The following is a 20708-nucleotide window of genomic DNA, read 5'->3' as shown; positions in this document are numbered from 1 at the left end:
GAGAAAATGGCTGCTTTGGCAATTGGACTCTATGGCATTGAAGTCCCTCCCCTCCCCAAACCCCACCCTCCTCAGGCTCTGCCCCTCAAAATCCCCAAAAAAGTATTTCCCAACCCGGAGTTGGGAATCCTAGCCAAACTGGTGATCCATGTATAAGGTTGCCAACCTCCAGGTAGTAGCTGGAGTTCTCCTGCTGATCCCCAGGTGACAAAGATCAGTTCACCTGGAGAAAATGGGTGCCTTTGCAATTGGACTCTATGGCATTGAAGTCCCTCCCCAAACCCCACCCTCCTCAGGCTCCACCCCAAAAACCTCTCGCCGGTGGTGAAGAAGGGCCTAGCAACCCTAGTATGTATGTACACACACACATATTGTAAACATCGTCTCTCTTGGCAATACTGTTAAAAACCCAATTCCATCCTACTGAAGAGTTTCCAGGATTCAATATCACTCTGACTCTAGCTAACCTTCTTTTTGCTTGTTATAAAAATTGGATATATTCTAGTAAATCCATTTTTTTACAGAGCTTATTAGCACACAAAAAAAGAAAGAAAAAGGAAAAAAAGATGAGAAGGTAGTGAAGTCACAGATCCAATTTTTACTCTGCTCTGCTTTCTTCAGCGCTGTTGCCTGTGGCAACGTCCTCTGGCATATCACCCTGTAGTATATTTCTCATTCTGATATCTTCCTCAGCTTAGGTGCAGCCATAGACGTTGAGATCTTACAAATAAAAAGCTGTTCAAAGAAATCCTTTAATGTCTTGGGTTCTGTGTAGCCCTCCCTCTTCCCCAATACCTTTTGGCATCTCGCAAACAAAAATTGCTGTCATTCGCTTGTGGCGGACAAAAACACCTCCGCGAACAAGCTCTGAGCTACTCTGCTGTTTAATTTGTTTGAAGCAATTTGACATATTCCTGAAGCATATATTAGCCAGAGGTGAATTTGGATGATATTTAAAATTTAAACACTGCTTTCCCCCAACTGCACAGCAATTGGAAGTGACTTGAAAAAGAGCTGTAAATTTAAAGTGTACTGAGAACAGCTGTGTCAGTTGTCTTGCAACTACGTTTTTTTTTTATCTGCATAAATGAATACATTGTTTGGGGAGGTGTGGAGCTGCAAATCGGGATTTATAAACAGAATTTATAAATCGGAATTTATAAACAGCCCTAGTTGCCTGTTGCTGCTGTGAGAGGTGGTGGGAGAAAAAAAATGGTTGCAGCATCTGCACAGCTATGTTACTTCATGGGAAAACCCAGAAGTGATGCAGGGTAGCTCTAGGAATAGCGAGAACTCTGTGGTTTTACCGTAGAGTTTCCAGAGTTTTCTAGAGCTAGCCTCAGGGGTGGATAGGCTCAGTGGTAGATAGGGTTGCCAACCTCCAGGTAGCGGTTGGAGATCTCCTGCTATTACAACTGATCTCCAGATAGAGTTCAGTTCACCTGAACAAAATGGGGACTTTAGCAATTGGACTCTATGGCACTGAAGTTCTGCCCCTCCCCAAACCCCTCCCTCCTCAGGCTCTGCCCCAAGAAAGAGCCCTCCTCAGGCTCTTTCTCTCCGCCAGCTAAAAGCAAATTCTAGGAAATCAAAAGCAAAAAGGTAAAAAGGACACAGGAGAACTACTAAAGGGCCTTTTCTCTTTGGCTGTCACCCTTTGGCTCATGCCAAATATCTGCACCTCTGGCAAGCTCTATGGCTTCTATTAGGTACCTTGAAGAAGGGGAAGAGGAAGTAGTAGGGTTGCCAATCTCCAGGTATTAGCTGGAGATCTCCTTCTATTACAACTGATCTCCAGTTGATAGAGATCAGTTCACCTGGAGAAAATGGCCGCTTTGGCAATTGGACTCTATGGCATTGAAGCCCCTCCCCTCCCCAAACCCCGCCCTTCTCTGGCTGCGCCCCTAAAACCTCCCACCGGTTGCCAAGAGGGACCTGGCAACCCTAGAAAGTCGGCAGTTCTTCTCAGCTAGATCACAATTACCACGTTCCTTCCCCATGCAGCTGTAACATTTCATGCATCTGTTCAAGTGAGTTCTAGCTCCCAAATATTTACGCCACAGTGCATTCATTAGTCTTTAAAAGGGCCAGAAGACTTCTTGCTGTTTTGTAGATAACGGTGGCGTTGAATTTGTGTTAATTGCCCCAAAGCTGGTTTGAATGTTGTCACATCCTATATTTGGCCTTGGGAGGCTCCACATACTGTGCTTGATTTGCATAAATTAATGGTGAAGTTTCTTCAAAGCTGGAGAAACTGCATGGTGCTGAAGCACAATCTGCAAAAGGAAAAGGGCATTAGCCAGAGTTTTTATGTTCCCACTCTTGACAGCTATATTTGGCTATGTTTAATTTCTGTCGATGCTGAAGACATCTTACATGCTTCAAGAGCAAAATCGATCATGGTAGCAGGATGCTGACTCGGCATTTTAGCTAGCTGTGAGATTTATGCTGCCATTCACACCCAGCACTGGAAGACAGATGCAGGACTATAAATCAGATGCTAAAACTGCAAAGATCCATTATTGAGTCATAAACACTGCTGAATTGCTCGCTTGAATGCCATTTAAAGTCAGCCTCTTTCTTTCTGTTGAGGGAAGAGAAAGGTAGCATAAGCAAAATATTGCATAACAGTTAAAAAAAAAACTTTAGTATTTTCCTCCAGAGGAGAGACGGGATGTACCCTGTCCCACTCTTATGGTGTGTCAGGAGTCTTGAGTCAAGAGTTCTGGGAGGGGCATCCTCAACTTTCACTCCTTGAACCCTCCTGGCAGCTTGTGGATGAAGAGAGTTGCTGGCAGATGGCTGGAGGGTGGTACTTAGGGTTGCCAACCTCCACACAGGGCAAAATATTTTACTGGGCAATCCTCAGGAGCATTACATCCTTTCAAGCCCCTTGACTTCAGTCAATTTAGAAGGATGCAACTTTGCTTAGCACTGCACTGATAGTGTGTTTGTATACCCCCATAATACCAGACAGCCAGCATGGTATTGTGGTTTACAGCGGTGGTTTGGAGCAGTGGACTCTGATCTGGAGAAACAGCTTTGATTCCCCACTCCTCCACAAGAGCAGCAGAGGCTAATCTGGTGAACTGGATTTGTTTCCCTACTCCTACACCCGAAGCCAGCTGGGTGACCTTGGGCAAGTTAAGGCTCTGTTAGAGCTCTCTCAGCCCCACCTACCTCACAGGGTGTCTGTTGTGGGGAGGGAAAGGGAAGGTGATTGTAAGCCGGTTTGAGTCTCCTTTAAGTGGTAGAGAAAGCCGTCAAATAAAAGCCGGCAAATAAAAACCAACTCTTCTTCTTCTTCTTCTTCTTCTTCTTCTTCTTCTTCTTCTTCTTCTTCTTCTCCTTCTTCTTCTCCTTCTCCTTCTCCTTCTCCTTCTCCTTCTCCTTCTCCTTCTCCTTCTCCTCCTCCTCCTCCTCCTCCTCCTCCTCCTCCTATTTGTATAAGGCCAAGGACCATTACGGTTAAAACACACAAGAAAAGATTCATGAAACGATCAAGTAATAATGAACAGTAGATTGGAACAGAGTTAGAAGCACATAAAAACAACTTTAACAAAATGTTCATAGCTAAATAAGATACTTCAGCCTTCAGGTACAGCTCTAGCCTGTATTTTCTTAGCCGCAGCAGCAAGCTGTGCTACTATAGGAGGCCAACTGATCAGAGTCTGAGAGAAGAAAAAATAATTTTTCCTCCACTGTGGAAGGGCCTACACCCTTCAAAATCAGTGAGAAATTGGCTTCTAGACTCCATATAACAAGGGCAAAAAAATGTAACGTGGGAAGGCATCGGGAAGCAAGGCTCCACAGATACATAAACACAAAGCAATCCTTATTTGTAGGTAATGTCCAGCTAAAATAGCTAAAAGCATAGTTTGAAACCAGATAGATATTATGGCCGTTCTAAGTTTGTGGAAAGTAATGCTGGGCAGATAGGAAGCTGTATCGTAGAATCATTCAGTTGGAAGGGGCCACACAGGCCATCTAGTCCAACCCTGTGCTTAATGCAGGATCAGCCTAGAGCATCCCTGACAAGTGTTTGTCCAGCCTCTGCTTAAAGACTGCCAGTGAGGGGGAGCTCACCGCCTCCCTAGGTAGCTGATTCCACCGTCAAACAACTCTTACTGTAAAAATATTTTTCCTAATATCCAGCTGGTACCTTTCCACCCATAATTTAAACCCATTATTGTATGTTCTATCCTCTATTGCCAACAGGAACAGCTCCATGATAGCTTTTAAACCATTTGAGCCAAGGAGAAAACCCGGAACAAAAGAAAACAAGTCAAAGAAATATACCCTCACAATAATCCTGCAATCATTTCATGATTGGGGAATTGAGGATGAAACAGTAACCTAATCTGGTGTATCCACATATTACCTTGGGTAGGGTTGCCAACAATCAGGTGGGGCCCAGAGTTCTCCTGGAATTACAATTGATCTCCAGACTACAGAGATCAGTTCCCTTGGAGAAAATGGCTGCTTTGGAGGGTGGACTCTATGGCATTATACCCCACTGAGGTCCCTCCCCTCCCTTCCCCAAACCCTGCCCTCCCTAGGCTCCACCCCCAAAATCTCCAGAAATTTTCCAACCTGGAGTTGGCAACCCTTCTTTGGTTTCACCAAAAGGAAGGATCATTGAGAAGCACCTGCAATTCTGAGGATTTATAAAACTGTTACTGGTTTTGAAAAATTATTATCATGCACCTTGCCTTGTGTTCACTGATGCTAGTAGATTTTGGACCACCAGCCGTTTGGCTCAGGGAACAGTAAAGTTGGGAATCAAGCACATTAAATCAGCATGCTGGTTGCCAGTGTGGTGTAGTGGTGAAGAGTGGCAGAATTCTAATCTGGAGAACCGGGTTTGATTCCTCACTCCTGCACATGACACCTGCTGGTTGACCTTGGGCCAGTCACCGTTCTCTCAGAACTCTCTCAGCTCCACCTGCCTCACAAGGTGCCAGTTGTGAGGATAGGAAAGGAATATGATTGTAAGCCACTTTGAGTCTCCTTAAAGACAGAGAAAAGCAGGATATTAAAAAAAACTCTTCTTCTTGCATGCAAAAATCATTTTATGCAGTGGCAAAGAGGACCTCCGTAAGCATCCTCTTCCTTCACACAGATAATTCATGTCTGATATTTTTGTTAGAGCCACAGAGAATTTGCCCTCTCTAGCATGTGACTGCTCGCCAAGTATTTGGCAGCTATTTGGTACCCTGTATCTGCATTTGATGCTCAAAGGCTTTGCAATGTTTGATAGTGTCTGCCAGCTGACAAGCAGTAGCTGTCAACATCTGGCAGGGTTTGATCGATAACATTGCAATGTAATTTGGCAGAACTCCTTTCATTCATGTAAGCAGTCAAACCAGGAAAACCTTAACCACAGCTGTCAAATTTCAACATCACAAATGTTACAATTTGAAAACTTACCAAATTTCAAAAAACTCTCTATTTTGGTTTTAATCTTGAGTCCCAGCCTACCACATACCGGAATTTATAAATCCGTGAACTGTGCTAGGGACAGAAAAAACCCATTAGGGATTAGTGAGTATTCCTAATTTTAATACAGATTGTATGGAGTGATATGTAATGCAAATGATATTTATACATACATGGTATATCATTTCTACATGCTCACAAAATGTATCCTCTAACTTATATATGCACCAACGATGGTGAAAAATACATACACATTATTTTAAAAATTGGTGCAAGAAAATGGAAAATGGTGCAGAAATAAAGAATCATGAATTCATTTTGCACAAGGGATAAGGACATTTGAAACAGGGGTTTGGAGGATGACATGACAAGAATGAGACATTCAAAACAATCTCTACTGCCAGTCAGAGTCAATGACATTCAGGCCAAGGGGCCATTGGTCTGATTCCGCACAAGGGGGTTTCAATGGGTGATAACGCATGGCTGTTTTGTCTTGCGATTCTCTGTGGAATGTAGCGAATGTCCCTTGTCCAAATGCATGAATGTCTCCATCTCGTGGGACCAACCCACTCCCTTGCGAGGCTTAACCTGTTTTTTCCATCCCACTGTTTTTCCTATTTAAAGTAAAGTATCGCTGCAACTCTGAGTGTTTGCGCGTGCATTTCAGCGTGTGTGGGTTGACTCTACTTCCTTCCGGTGTCCCTTCTTCACAGAAGGCTCTCTCCCCGCAGGCTCTCTCCTAGCCGCCACCGCCTTCGCCATTTGTAATAGCAGGAGATCTCCAGCTAGTACCTGGAGGCTGGCAACCCTATGCTGCTCTTGTGTGCGAGAGGGGCAGACAGCTTAGTGCCGCCCCCTTGTCTCCCTCCTCCATGTGTTCAATTTTTGGAACGTGAGATGTTAAAGCGTGCGATATTGCTGGGATAAACCTAAGCCATCCCAGCAATGTGTTAACTGCCGTTGTGAACGCAGGAAGCTGCCTTCTATTGAGCCTGGCCATTGGGGAGGATAGCAGGGTAGACATATCTAAAATAAAAATTATAGATGCTGACATTCCCTCCCTGGGCTTGCTAGCGGCCCTCTTCCTGGCCCTGGACTGGGGTGCTGATTTTGTGCATTTGCTGCTCAAGAGCTGAACAATTTGCATCTCATCTGTGCCTGAAATACTGAGCCTGAAGCCAGACAAGAGTCAACTGTTTTTCTGCTCCAAACGTCCTTTAAAAAAACAACCCGAAACCCACTGGATTTCATTCACCAAGAAACTTTCAGTGAGGAGACGTGGAAAACCATTTCTGAAGAGCAAATCGAGCAGAAGGGGAAACGCTCTCACTCATGCGGGCTAACAAAGCATTTACCTGAACACGTCAGCTGCCGCTGGAGCTGATCAGCTTGAACTGGGGAGGGAGTGAAGCTAGGCAGATTTTATCCCTGTGTACCAAATAAGAACAAAAGGGAGTCTCTTCAGCAGTATTTAGAACAGAAGAATTGGGTCAGGTGATTTGTTATTCTGTCTTCTGACAGGTCCAGTTGGGTTCAGGCATTGCATTTATATTCCAAGGAGCTCAGAGCATTGACTTCCTCAGTCTTCCCAGAGAATCTTTCATCTAGATTTTCCATTTGAGAATTGGAGTCTCGCCATAGTTACTAGTTACATCAACCCCAAATTGTTGAAGTATATGATGTTTCTTGAGATTTCCCCCCCCCCCAACAAACATGAAATTCTGTGTGTTTTGCTGGGTCACTTTCTTAGTTCCCATTCCAGAATCTTGCAAAAACACAGTATAATTTTGACCTTCTGCTTTCTAAATGGAATAGTCAAATGTCTCTTGAAAGCAGGGAAGAATCTGGTACTATCCTGTTAAACATTGTTTTATTGGTGTGTGAAGGAATGAATGTCTGATGCACTAGGGAACTAAACAAACAAATAAACAAAAAGTTCTGTGCCAAACAGAAATTCTATTTGCCTTCAGGAGTCTCTAAGCTGAACTGGAATTCTCCAGGAAATGTGATAAAGGCCAGCTAAAACTATAAATTGCAAACCAATCTATAATGCATTAAAGGGGTATTTTGGACACCAAAGGAAAGAGTTAAAGACCCCTTGGCAGATATTTTGTCCAGTCTGTTCTATCTGGGTTACCACCTCCTCTAGGTATGCCAGCTGTTTCAAGCTTCTTCTTCTTTTTGCCTTTCAATTGAATGGGGTCTAATTATTCTTGGTTTTGAATAATAGGATTTGTGATTGAGAGGGTCCTGAGGGCACAGAATCTATTTCAAGAAGCCCCCGAGCATTTGTAAACTGAAACGATAGAACTTCACTTTGCATTACAGTTGGGAAAAGGCAAGGAAATGATTCAAGTCCTACAAGATATATTTCTGAGACATACTTACGTAGGGGAGTTTACTCAGAAATACGTGCCACTGAAATTCAAGGGGACTAACTCCCAGGTACACATCACAGGTTTGTAAGTGCAGGCAGCAGTATCTATGCTTTAGGCTGTCTGTGTTTTTAAATTTTTATGAAGCATCGCATAAGCATTTATCCCTTCAGTGGTAGCCTCCTTAATTATTTTTTAAATGGAAAATGTTTTGAATTTGAGCCTACCATGATCTTGAGATCATTAAGTGAGGGTTGCATCATACGTCAGGGCCCTTTCAGTGGTGGCACCGGCACTGGGCATTTCCCTCCTGCATGAGTTGGGTTTGGCATCATGCTTTTCGATTTTCTGGAAGGCAGCTGAAATGTTTCTTTCTTTATCATCAGGCTTTGGAGTTAACTGGCTGTAGATTGGATGCTGAATGGGTCTGATTGGACTGTGTTGTCTCTGCTGATTTCTCCCTTGTCTACAGCAGCGCCAAGATCTGAGTGTTCCTGGCTTTAACCTTGTCATGGCTCCCTTCTCTGCTGCTGCTTTGCCATAATTCTCTCTTCCTCCCCCATTCCCCAAGTAATCCAAGACCAAGATTTATGCAATAACACAATAACATATAGGGCATTTATGCTTGGTAATTAGCAGTGCGTTCCAGGCTAAAGTGCCCCACATTTTTTTTTTATTTTTTCACACTGAACTGTCAATCCAGACGTCACTGTGAAGCCGGCTCATACCTGCTTTGCGTTTCTTAAGAGCCCCTTTAACATGACCTTTTGTATTTGCTCTGCCCCCACATCAAAGCATTCACTGAAGGAAGCATGCAGAATCCCAGCCGCTGCTTAGCTACGACTATTGCTAATGGCTGTGCAAACGAAGGAGTGGAATTTGTTTGACTTTCTCCTCTTGCATCTGGACAGTGAATAGTCATTTTAAAGGTCGGATTTTTAAAAATCAGCATTGGGCAAGGAGCAGAATCAACCCTGCATGAATGGCCATAGGTTTGCACAGGCATTAGCAGGAGCTTTGGGGAATGGAGCATGGGGAGGGGGAGCTGTGCATGATACAATTATGTCATTTCTAGGAGAAGACCCAGAAGGGACATCACTGCATTGAGTGACAGTCTAGGAATTTCGCTAATATCTTTGATACCATAGAGATTGGGGGAACTCCTAAAGCATCACTTAACACAGGTCAATGTTTCCTCCCGATTTTTTCCTCACCACTCCATTGAGCAAGGGTAGGGGATAGTAAACATGGGCAGGTATTCCCTCACTCCCAGTGGGTAGATGGCAACCCTCATCACATGAGGAAACCAATTTAGAATGATGACAGGAAGCATGGCCTTCGTACTGGATGGGTGTAGAGTCAGAGGCCATGCTGTGGGCCCTTCCCAGCCCACCCCAAGGGAAGCCACTTCTGGTGGGCAGGAGGAACTTTTTCCAAGACACGCTCTGCCATTTTGGCTCATCCCTCCTAGCATCGCTTGTTTGCTTGTTTAAAAATTTATCGCCCAATTTTCTCCCTGACAGGGTTGCCTACCATTGCCCTAGATAAATATTGTCACCCTTTTTATGTCAAAAGAAAACATGTACTAAATATAACTCAGTGCACAAGAGAGAGAGGGGGGGGCAGTTGTAGAAGTGTTTCCTTTTCCAAAGGAGGAAAGAGCCAACCATCCCTGCTACAACAGATCTTTTCCACTTACATACACATTCTTAGCTTCAGCTGATCAGGTGTTGATTGGCATTTTGAACAGCCCATTGGGTACATAATGTGCATGAGACGCTTGAAAGGAGCGTCCTTGATGTGTTTTTAATGTGTAAAGTTTTAGGGATTTTTTTCTTCTTCGTTTGCCAGTTCAGTCCCTGGGCTGTGTTTCTCACTGTAGTGTGCAGACAGCTTAAGCAGTGAAAAGCCTATGCCAAAGGCTCGGTGCCTTGGTTAACACTCAAGATAGTTGTCAAGATGTGCAGAATATCTGAAGCATTGCCAAATCTGTAAGCCAAGCCTTCAGGAGGCTGGAGTGTGCAAATGAGGAACTTTATGTGAATGGTACAGTTCTTCCAAATATGTTAGAAAATTTGGATTCAAGGTTGAATCCCTTCCACTAAGTCAGATCCCATGATTCTATTCTGCTGAGATTTCCTTCAGGGAAGAAATATTTTCTCCAATGGAAAAAGATTTTCTGCGGTGGAGAAAAGCTTTATCTGATAGAGGTCTTTCTTTCTTGAAATAAGTCTTTCTTTATTGGAGGGAGACTTGATGGAAGGTCTTCTATCTCTCCCTGTTATTTTCTTGATGTTCCATAAAATGTCCTCTCTAATTGCAACCACTTATGGAACATTGTAGTTCCTACAATGAGTTACTATTATTATTAGGGGGTTGCATTAAAAAAGGTTATTTTTCAGATTTGGGTATATGGGAACAGAAAAATATTGGTATTCTCAGTATCATCAAATTCCAATACTTGTATGGTATTCAGATTCAGTTTTTATTCAGGAATCCGAATTTACTCAGCTCCATTATAACCTATGAGAAAGTTATCTGGAGGTCTGGGGGGGCTGTTTTAAAGCTAGAGACACCAAATTTCAAGGTGAGCTGCTGGTGCCTCTCCACAAAAGAACCCCCAAGTTTCAAGAAGATTAGGTCAAGGGGTACAATTATATGGGCCCCCAAAGAAGGTGCCCTCTTCTATTCTCCATTGTTTCCAGTGGGGGGAACAGTCTTTTTTTATCGAGGGCAAAAGCAAAGAGACATGCCTGGAGCAACCACTGGTCAATGACTCCCATGCCAGCATCCAACACAAGCCTTACAGAGCCAAAGCAGAGGCCAAGCATCCCAACAGAACCACAAGCCCAGAAGAACCAATGTTAAACCAGAGAATCCCAGCAGAACAAAATCAACTGGAGGGGCAGAACCTAAAGACAATGTGGCAGTACAAGCCCAACAGAACCAATATCAAACCAGAGAGTTCCAGCAGGTTTGTTTTTTAAAGAACCAAGGGCAGTCCACAGAACTCGAGCACAACAATCATAAATACAGGGGTCCACTTTGGCAAGCCCAGCAGAACCAAGGGCAATCCACTGACAAACATACATACCATCAGTTCCGCAAGGAAGGCCTCAGAAACTGAGAAGGAAAGGGGTTTGTGTGCACGCTGATCCTCCATTTTCAGCAGTCTGCACACAAAAAATGCAGGAGCTTCCTTCTCATGAATGGAACTATGGAACAGCCTAAAACACAGTTTTTTCTAAAAACCACCTGGCTTACATTGTTTTGAAGTTTGGAGGGGACACTAAAGTTTTTTTTTACAGTTAATCTATGCTAATTACTGTTTGACAAACAATCTTGCCTCTTCTTAATTGCCTAGCGCTGGCCTAATTAGGGAGGAACACAAGCCCTGTGCTGAAATTTAATTTGAGCTTTTTAAACCAATTCCTAACACACCCTTATTAAAAGTAGCCTCTATTTAAAACTTTACTGGAATCTCAACAATTGCATGGCTCAGTGGAAACCGACAGGAACACAACACAATAACTCCAACAACAACAAAGAACACAGCAGCAAAGCTAAACTTCCAAAGAACTACCCCCTCCCCAATCCAACCTTCTGGAAATTAAGAGGGGGGAAAGGCAACAAAAAACAGACCCCAAGTCTCATGTGAAGCTCAAAAGCTTAACAGAAGTCTTTCAACAAATAAAACCAGCAGAAAGTGAAAGCAAAGAGAAGAAAGAGAAAAACAACCAGAGAAAGCACGCTAAGCAACAAAGCCCCCACCACCATACCCAAAAAAGAAAAGGGAAAAAAAGCCAGCAAAAGATAGGAATAGTAAGGGTAAAAACAAAGTAAAATGGCTTTATAAAAAAACCAAGCAGATCTTCCCCCTACAAGCCCCCAAAAGTACAAAAACAAGTTCAACCACAATGCAATTTCAATTTCAGTACCTTTCTTGGCATACCATCAAGCAGTTGATCAAATAAAACCAACCCTCTAAACATCATTTAACAAGTTCAACCACAATGCGTCACAACAACAAAAGCAGATAACCAAATGGAAGGAAACAAAAAAGGCATTTAGGCATTAGTAGGCCCTTTGGGCCCATCCCACGCCCCTCAACCCACCACCAGGCTCCAAGAACAAATGTAAAAATAAAGAAGCACATGTTGAACAATGTTTCATTAAAATGGTGGATGAAGGAAGCAAAATGGGGCACATTATTTTATGTTCCGCAGGTGGAAATTGTCAACATTTGCCAGTGAATATAAGTTTGGGCCATATATGGAGAATGTGGCCTTTTATGCATGAGTTGTTTCTGCTGGATATGTTGCTCTCTGGATGCACAGTGTTTCAGTCAAATTTTCAAATCACTCTGCACAGGAGTCTGAAACTGACCAACACTGTCTGTGAAACTGACCAAATAAGCAGCTGCATAGGCCATTTGTGATTATTTCAGCATTATTGCTAGTCACAAACATCCCCTGTTCCATCAGGCAGAGGTCTGAAACTGACACTCACTGTGAAACTGACCAAATAAGCAGCCTTCATATTATTCAAGCTTCACAGAGAGGGGTTGGATAAGGGGGAAAGACAAGTGGGAGGGAGAAGTGAGAATGGGTGTGGGGCGAAAACTCCGAATTGACAAGAATGCACAGGACCAGCTTTCAGTTTGGCTTTGAGACAGACATTAAACTCAGGGTAAAACAGCATTTGCAAAATGCAAGGAAAATGAAAGGGGAAAGTGAGGCAACTTCTAATGTTCGGAAAATACATGCATAATAAAAACAAAGTTCCAAAGTACTCCGAACTTGATGGCAACAGAAACAACCCATGCATAAAAGGCCTATGTTTGAGAACGGAAATTTTAATGGACACAGAATTTCACAAGTGAGGTTCTAAAAGTCCCCATAGAAGAAACCTTTAGGTTTATCAGTGTCTCTGATGTAAGAGAAAGATGCTTCCTTACAAAAAAAGCTATAGTATTCAGGAGGAATCATATAACAACCCATTCTTAACAGCTTTTTTGTTATGAAATGCTCGCAGTCCTTTCTAATCATTTTCACTGTTGTGGTTACGATTGCAAATGCTTTAATTAGGTATCCTAATAAGAATGCTGATTAACTATGAATGTTGAATACTAGACCAGTATAGACTTAAAAGTTCATTTATCTTTTGGAAGTCTCCACACTTTTCTTTAGGTTCAGGTATTTTTCAATAGAATCACTTGAGATTTTGCTCCGTTAACATTTTTTTGTAAATTCTGGTTTATGTGGGAGAGTTTATTCTCTCTGGCAAAGGAGAGCAAACGTTTGCAATTTCATCTCTTTTTTCCGGCTGTTTCAGGTCTTTGCTTTTGACCGTTGGTTTTGGAGATTTGTCTTCATTCTATATGCATGCTGCACAGTTTTTGTATGTGATTTATACATATGTAAAGGTTCAGGGTACTTATGTGGATAATCTATAATACTGATTTATTGATGTTCCAATAATGCTGAGGAGTGCATCCATTTTATGGGGTTAATTCAGGAGAAGGAAATAGAAAACAGCGTGAAACTGAATAATCATTGGTGGGAGTGAGAAGCCAATTAAAAATAGTGATTTTTCAGGTCAAAATAGCAAGGGATGAAAAATACAAAATCGTTCATGCACTCTGGACAGGTCTTACCCCATGTTGCCAGGTCCTATACATACTGATTCAAGCTGGTCTTACTGCTCCTTAGCAAAGTATGTTTAGGATTACAGGTGTGAAGGGAAAAATAGGGTCGCCAGCCCTGTGAGAATGGCCACTGTGTGAACAGACTGCTGGATTTGATGGGCCTTGGTCTGATCCACTATGGCTTTTCTCATGTTCTTATGTTCTAATGAAGGAGATTTGGGGTGTGTGTGCCTGGGGATGGTGGAGTTTTGGGGGAATGTGACATCATTTCTGAATGATAGAATCATATAATCATAGAGTTGGAAGGGGCCATACAGGCCATCTAGTCCAACCCCCTGCTTAATGCAGGATCAGCCTAGAGCCCCCTGCTTAATGCAGGATCAGCCTAGAGCCAAGAGATGCTGTAGGAATCCTCCCATATGGTGTTTGCCATAGAGATTGGGGAAATTCCTAGAGTGTCACCATTGGTACCATTTTTCTCCTGTTTTTCAAATGATGTAGGGCAGTGTTCTGGTGGGAGACTGTCCATTGCTATTAGGCACAAGAGAAATTCTTCAAGAGATCAGGACTGCCAAGAAGGAGGTATGGGGTGGGGGACAAAAATTCTGGTGACACTGGTAAGGTTGCTAATCCCCAGGTAAGGCCTGGAGAACTCCCAGAATTACATCTGATCTCCATGCAAAAGATATCCGTTCTCCTGGAGGTTTGGCAGCTGTTGGTGGACTCTGTGGGTGAACTCTAGGGCCATATACCCTGCTGACATTCCTCCCATCCCCAGACTCTGCCCTCTACCTGCAAATCTCCAGGCATTTCCCAATCCTAGGCACTGGCCACCCTGAAAGTCTATGGAGCTTGGCAATTAATGTGATTTTCTGCCATCGGATTTTGAGTTGGAATGGGGAAGCATTGGGACCACAAATGGAAATGCTTGTCTACCGGTCCTCTAAAAGGCTGCCATATTTTTAAAGATGCTTTTTATTCACACATTACTCCAGAAGAAAGAGGATCTAGCATTGTTGCACTTAAGAACAGGTTGATGCTATTTATGAATGAGCTAAGCATACATTACTGCCCATTTTGTGGTGGCATTTTCATAAAACTTGAGACATTTCGAAATTCCCCAACCATCCCCTGCCTTCATAAAATAGTAATTGTAGCTGGGTCCTATCCTAATCACAAAACCAGCTAAACTGTGTCAACTACAGAGAAATTAAGGGTCCTTATTTATTTGGGGGGGACTCCCTAGGAACATAGAAAAACATGGCTTTGTAAATCAAACATAAGAAAAACACACACGAACAGTCGGATGAGGGCTGAGCATTCTTCCAGAGTATGTAATGGTGAGTGTGGCTGAGAGTCAGTTGATGAGAAAATTAGTCTGCTCAGGCCTGTGAGAACGTATAATGTCTTGGACAGGAGAAAATTAGAAGATTTCCCGATAGTTAAGCCCTCCCATAATTCTTCATGGGCCCCAGCTTCTAAATGCCAGATTTACAAGTACCAAAGAAAATTGTGGCATAAGATGGAGTAAATAAATAAACACAAATTGTTTGGCCTCTGCTTGATCATAGGGGCTATCGTCTTAGGATGTCTAATCTTTCTATCCAAATATTAAGGGGGCACAGACATGGCTTTCTTCCCATGTCTCAAATGCACCCTCCCAACTATCCAACAAGAATGCCTTATTTTAAGTGATGGAAGCTAAGGGAGAGAGATTATTGCTGACCTTAACGCTTGCAGATAGTCATTTCATCATTAGATTTGTTTAACCAGCTCTGAAAAATGCACAGAGACTAATCCAACATAGTGTCGTCAAAGGAATAGGGATTAATGGCTGTTCAAACAGGCCATGAAAGTGAAAGGGATGTCCATTGCCACTGAGCATTTCTTCATGCAAAATAACAATTTAAACATGAAGTTGAGAGGAACAGGCCTCTCATTTACCCACCCAGGGTGGAGAATTACCGGCCCCCAGCCCCAGTTTCCATCTACTACTTCTTTCACACAATGATGGTCTAGGTATTTCCCATAGTCTCTCTGGTAAAGACCATAGATCCTAGGGGAGGCAGCCTAGAAAGTCACCAAGGAGTAACATCTTATCCTCCCCAAACTCCATTGACCCCAGGAACCACCACCCAAATTTCTCATTTGACAAGGCAATGTCAGGAACCCTAGTGGAGCAGGAATTTACCCGTGTACTCTTGCATGTACTCAGCATTTTGTTTAAACTGGTCCATTATCCATGGAATCCCACTAGGCATGAAACATTAGCATGCCGGCCCAATACCATTCTAGCCAAAATGACAGAGTCTCCTTGTAGGACTTGAAAGACTAATAATGCAATCCTAAGTGTACACCCTTCTAAATTAGTTGAAGTCAATGGGTTTAGTAGGATGTACATCTGCTGATTTCACTGGAACACAGTGGGGAGGGGCTGTGGCTCAGTGGTAGAGCATCTGCTTGGCATGCCAGAAGGTCCCAGGTTCAATCCCCGGCATCTCCAGTTAAAGGGACTAGGCAAGTAGGTGATGTGAAAGACCCCTGCCTGAGACCCTGGAGAGCCGCTGCTGGTCTGAGTAGACAATACTGACTTTGATGGACCAAGGGTCTGATTCAGTATAAGGCAGCTTCATGTGTATTTTGGCATGAAGTTTCATGAGTCTGAGACCTAGGGTTGCCTGTGAGACCCTTGCTGCCTGCTGCCTCTCTGTTGGCCAGCGGGAGAGAAATAAACTAAAAAAATCACTATCAGCCTATGGCATTGCATCACTTCTGAGGGAAACCTGGAAGTGATGTAGCCATAACCTCTATGGTTGGGTTTTACCAGAGTTTCCGGCAATTTCTACCGAGGCATGATGTCACTTCCAGGTTTTTTCTGGAAGTGTCATAATGCAGTTGTGCTGTACACAAGACAAAGTCATCGTCGCCAGGGAGGAGTTTTTTTTTTATCAAGTTCCTCTCCTCACTGAAATGTGCCTTAACCAATAAATCTATTTTTTGGCCCCTAAGAAGAAAATATGCTCATGAGAACAAACCCTGTGATGTTTCCCCTCAGATTCAAGAAGCAATAGCAGGCTTGGAACAGATAACTGAGGCTGTAATCCCGAGAACCCTTTCCTGTGAGTAAGCTCCATTGAATAACATAATACTTCCGAGTAGACCAGATTGAGCCCTGAATATCGGCAAGAACGAAGATGAAACCATGCAGCTTTTTAGCTGAGGAATTTTTTTTCTAAAGCAGACATATGGACTGGCGGCTGTGCAGCGATACCTGTCAATCGCACGTTGCCTTTGAAGGCTTATCAGGATGGAAATGGTGTAAAAAAAAAATGACAAGGAAATCCAAAGGCAAGTGGGAATGGGCTAACTGCTCAGCTGGCTGATAAGGAGCCCCAGTGGATCCAAAATGGAACTAGTCAGTGAAGATAATTCACAGTGGGTAGCAGTATTAGTCTGTCTGCAGTAGTAGAAAAGAGCAAGAGTCCAGTAGCACCTTAAAGACTAACAAAAATATTTTCTGGCAGGGTATGAGCTTTCGTGAGCCACAGCTCACTGAGCTGTGGCTCACGAAAGCTCATACCCTGCCAGAAAATATTTTTGTTAGTCTTTAAGGTGCTACTGGACTCTTGCTCTTTTCTACTAGTCAGTGAAGCTGTTTGTTAATTTCAAATGCTTATGAAAAAAATGCTTATGAATTTTCTTCTTAAAAAATGAAGAGCCCCATGGCGCAGAGTGGTAAGCTGCAGTACTGCAGTCCAAGCTCTGCTCACGACCTGTGTTCGATCCCGACTGAAGTCGGTTTCAGGTAGCCGGCTCAAGGTTGACTCAGCCTTCCATCCTTCCGAGGTCGGTCAAATGAATACCAGCTTGGTGGGTGTAAAGGGAAGATGATTGGGGAAGGCACTGGCAAACCACCGCGTAAACAAAGTCTGCCTAGTAAATGTCGGGATATGACGTCACCCCATGGGTCAGGAATGATCCGGTGCTTGCACAGGGGACCTTTACCTTTACCTATGAAAAAATGAGCACCCCCAAATGTTTGATCTCACTGCTCAAATATCTGATCTAAACAAAGGGGTGACCAAATATCCTTGCTTTCCTATTTTCAGGTACCATTAAAACCATTTTATTCTCTGAGCTTTTGGCGAACAACATTGCTTTTTTGTTGTTGTTGTTGTTGTTGTTGTTTGTTGCTGGTTCTGCATTGCTGTCTTGCATATATTTTTAGGCTGTTTCCATTTATGCGGGTTTTTATCGGACATTTTACAGCCTTGGATTGTAAGCTGTCTTGGAGATTTCATGAAACAAAGGCAGGGTACAGATGTTTCGGATTAATAGACTGGCTTCCAATTGGAAGCGATCACAGCCCATTAGACAGACAGAAGGCCAGATTGCTTGTGGCAAAGCAACATAGCCCTGGTTGTAAGATACTGAGATAATGTCTCGAGTGGATTCCTTCTCATGTTCCATTATATGTCAACACTTCAGCATTCCACAGATGGCATACAAGCTCTGGACACAGCAAACAGAAGGATTTTGAAGCTTCTATCTCCAAGATTTTGTGCATTGTACACACAAGTTTGCTTGTGGACTTGGCAATCCTAACTAGTCATGACAGCAGGCTCTCATGTTTGTGAGGTTTTGCCATTTTGTTCTGGACGAATAATTACGGGCAAGAGGTGAAATCTTGATTAGTCTTCAGTGGCAGTAAAAACAAGTCGCGTTAGAATGGGCTTAGTCCCTCCCAGGATTGCTCACTGCTGCTCAGGGGAAGATTGTTTAGGGGGATAATCTGCCCAAGTAACAGATCTTTCTGCTTGATCATTTGGACTTTTTCCACAATCTGCTATGAGGGAGGGCTGGCACGTGTACACACATTTAGTTTTTCAATAGTGACCTAGAAAGTGAGTCACCAAGAGGTATCATTCTATGAACAAATATGCTTGTGGGCCAAAAAAAATTGCAGTGAGCTATCATTTTAAAGTGTGGTTTTGTAAAAATCAAGTAATGTACCCCCCCCCAAAAAAAGATTCTTGAATTACAATTCCCAACACTGCCTTGACAAATGCTGAGAAATAGGGGAGGGCAATACCTGGGAAGGGCGGAGTTTAGGAAGGACGTAATGTCACTTCTGAGTGATGCTTTAAGCTGCTCCCCCCTAGTCTCTATGGTATTTACCATGCAACTATGGTGTGATAAATGCCTAATAAAGGAGGTGATGATGATGATGATGATTTTTGTTGCAGTGGGTTTGCACAGTCTGGGTAATCATGTGGATACTGGCAGAGCCCCCCACCCCCGCAAAGTGCCATTTATGTACCCCTAAATGAGCAAGATTCAGGTTCAACTTTGTTATCTGATGAAAGGCGCTTTGACTTTCAAAAGCGTATTCCCTGGAAATCTAGTTGGTCCCTAAGGTGCTACTGGGCTCCAATCTCACTTTTCTACTGCAGACCAACATGGCTGAAACCAATACCCCAAACTAATATTGTCAGTGTGCTTGAGGTTTTACTATATTTTCTTTCTTTCTTTCTTTCTTTCTTTCTTTCTTTCTTTCTTTCTTTCTTTCTTTCTTTCTTTCTTTCTTTCTTTCTTTCTTTCTTTCTTTCTTTCTTTCTTTCTTTCTTTCTTTCTTTCTTTCTTTCTCTTTGCTTATTACCTGCATTGTGGAATTCAGTATGGTTAATTACAACAGGAGTAAGAACACTTGACTTTAAAATGTCTTGGTGTGCAGCTTTAGAAAGACTTGTTTGAATGAAAACGGCGGTAGAACACCTTTGCACAGGCAGCGATTTCTTGCTTCTGAACTTTTCTCATGTTTTCTGCACTCAGATTCATGCTTATTTCCTAATTTCTGTATTCTAATTTCCCCCCCTTGTCTTTCTTTTTCTCTTTTTCAAGCAACGTGGATACTAAAGAGCTATGTGGTGAGTATCTTTTGGCTGCTCAATAGATTCTGTAGTCAACTGTTCTATTTCTTTTTAGGAGAGTGTGAATATCTGTTATCAAGTCAAGTTTTTTTTTTGTTGTTCTCATTTGGAGGCTGATGGTAAATAGATAAAGAAGAGTATTGCTCAAGAGCTATTTCCCAAGACAGTGATTGTTAAACTATACCCTTAAAGACAATACCAGTTGGAGTTTAGAGGCTGGGATTCTCTTTGGCCCACAGAAGTTCTCAGTTGGGAAAGGAGAAAGGGTATGGTGACTAACCTCAGTTCTTCAGAATCTCGGCTTAGGCTATTTTTTGTTATCTTATAGTGGGGCTGCTAACACCGAATTGGAAATTCTTTTAGATTTAGGGGTGGAGTCTGGGGAGGGTGTGGTTTGGGGAGGGACCTTAGTAGGGCATAATGAAAGAACTGTCTTCATTATTGTTTTTGGACACTCGCTATTTATTTTAGCACTTTGAGTGCATTATACTATTGCTTGCTTTAGCTTAATTGTACCAATTAGTGGCCTTCGGCTGAATTGCACATTGTTTTGCCTTCATTTTAGGCGAAAGCCAGTTAGGCTTGTAAAATTGTGCATCCCTTTCGTTTTAATTTTAGGCAATAGCCGGTTAGGCTTCGGTTAATTTCATGGTAGTTGTTAGCTTTGTTACTTGCATACATTTTTGCATGTTATTGTAAGAATCATAATGGTGAATTATGGTTATTTGATGAACTGAATAATATAATCTCATTGCATAAATTTCAACAATTGGATATTGTGTTCATTTATAGAGTCCTTCATGCTGTTTTTTCTACTAGCCAGTTCAATTACAGCATAGGTAATTGTCTGCATATAACCCACCTGGAGGCTGGCAACCCTAGCTTAGAGCTTGGTTTACTTTGTGGAAGGGGGATCATGATGTGGATCAGAGTCTACGTGACACTAGTTTCAAAGGGAGCTGTGTTGGTCTGCAGTAGAAGAGCAATATTCGAGTCCCATACCACCTTAGAGACCAACAAGATTTTCAGGGTATAAGCTTTCAAGAGTCAAAGCTAGCTTCATCAAATACTGACGAAGGGAGCTATCAGACGAAGGGAGCTTTGACTCTCAAAAGCTTATATCCCGAAAATCTTGGTCTCTGAGGTGCTACTGAACTTGAATCTAGCTGTTCTACAAGTTGCTTGTTGCTTTAGATGAAAACCATTGCCCATCAGAGTAATCTAGACTGAGCTCAATGGACCAATGGCCCAACTCAGTATAAGCAAGTCACCTTCACAGATAGGTTATATGAAGCTTCTCAGGCTTTTCAGGAAACA

General features: G+C 42.7%; 1 protein-coding gene across 1 annotated transcript in view; it reads left to right on the top strand.

Annotated features, from left to right (window-relative positions):
• The window catches only part of NECAB2 (N-terminal EF-hand calcium binding protein 2), a 197963-nt gene that overhangs the window by 76366 nt on the left and 100889 nt on the right, over positions 1-20708 (top strand). Inside the window, exon 4 of the mRNA XM_056862621.1 lies at positions 19363-19388. Coding sequence (XP_056718599.1) covers positions 19363-19388 — 26 coding nt within the window. The remainder of the gene's footprint in view (positions 1-19362; positions 19389-20708) is intronic.

This window comes from Euleptes europaea, chromosome 17 (genome assembly GCF_029931775.1).
Source record: "Euleptes europaea isolate rEulEur1 chromosome 17, rEulEur1.hap1, whole genome shotgun sequence".
NCBI classification, from domain to species: domain Eukaryota; kingdom Metazoa; phylum Chordata; class Lepidosauria; order Squamata; family Sphaerodactylidae; genus Euleptes; species Euleptes europaea.
Note: the sequence above shows the minus strand (reverse complement) of the source record. Positions and strands in the feature narration are given on the sequence as shown.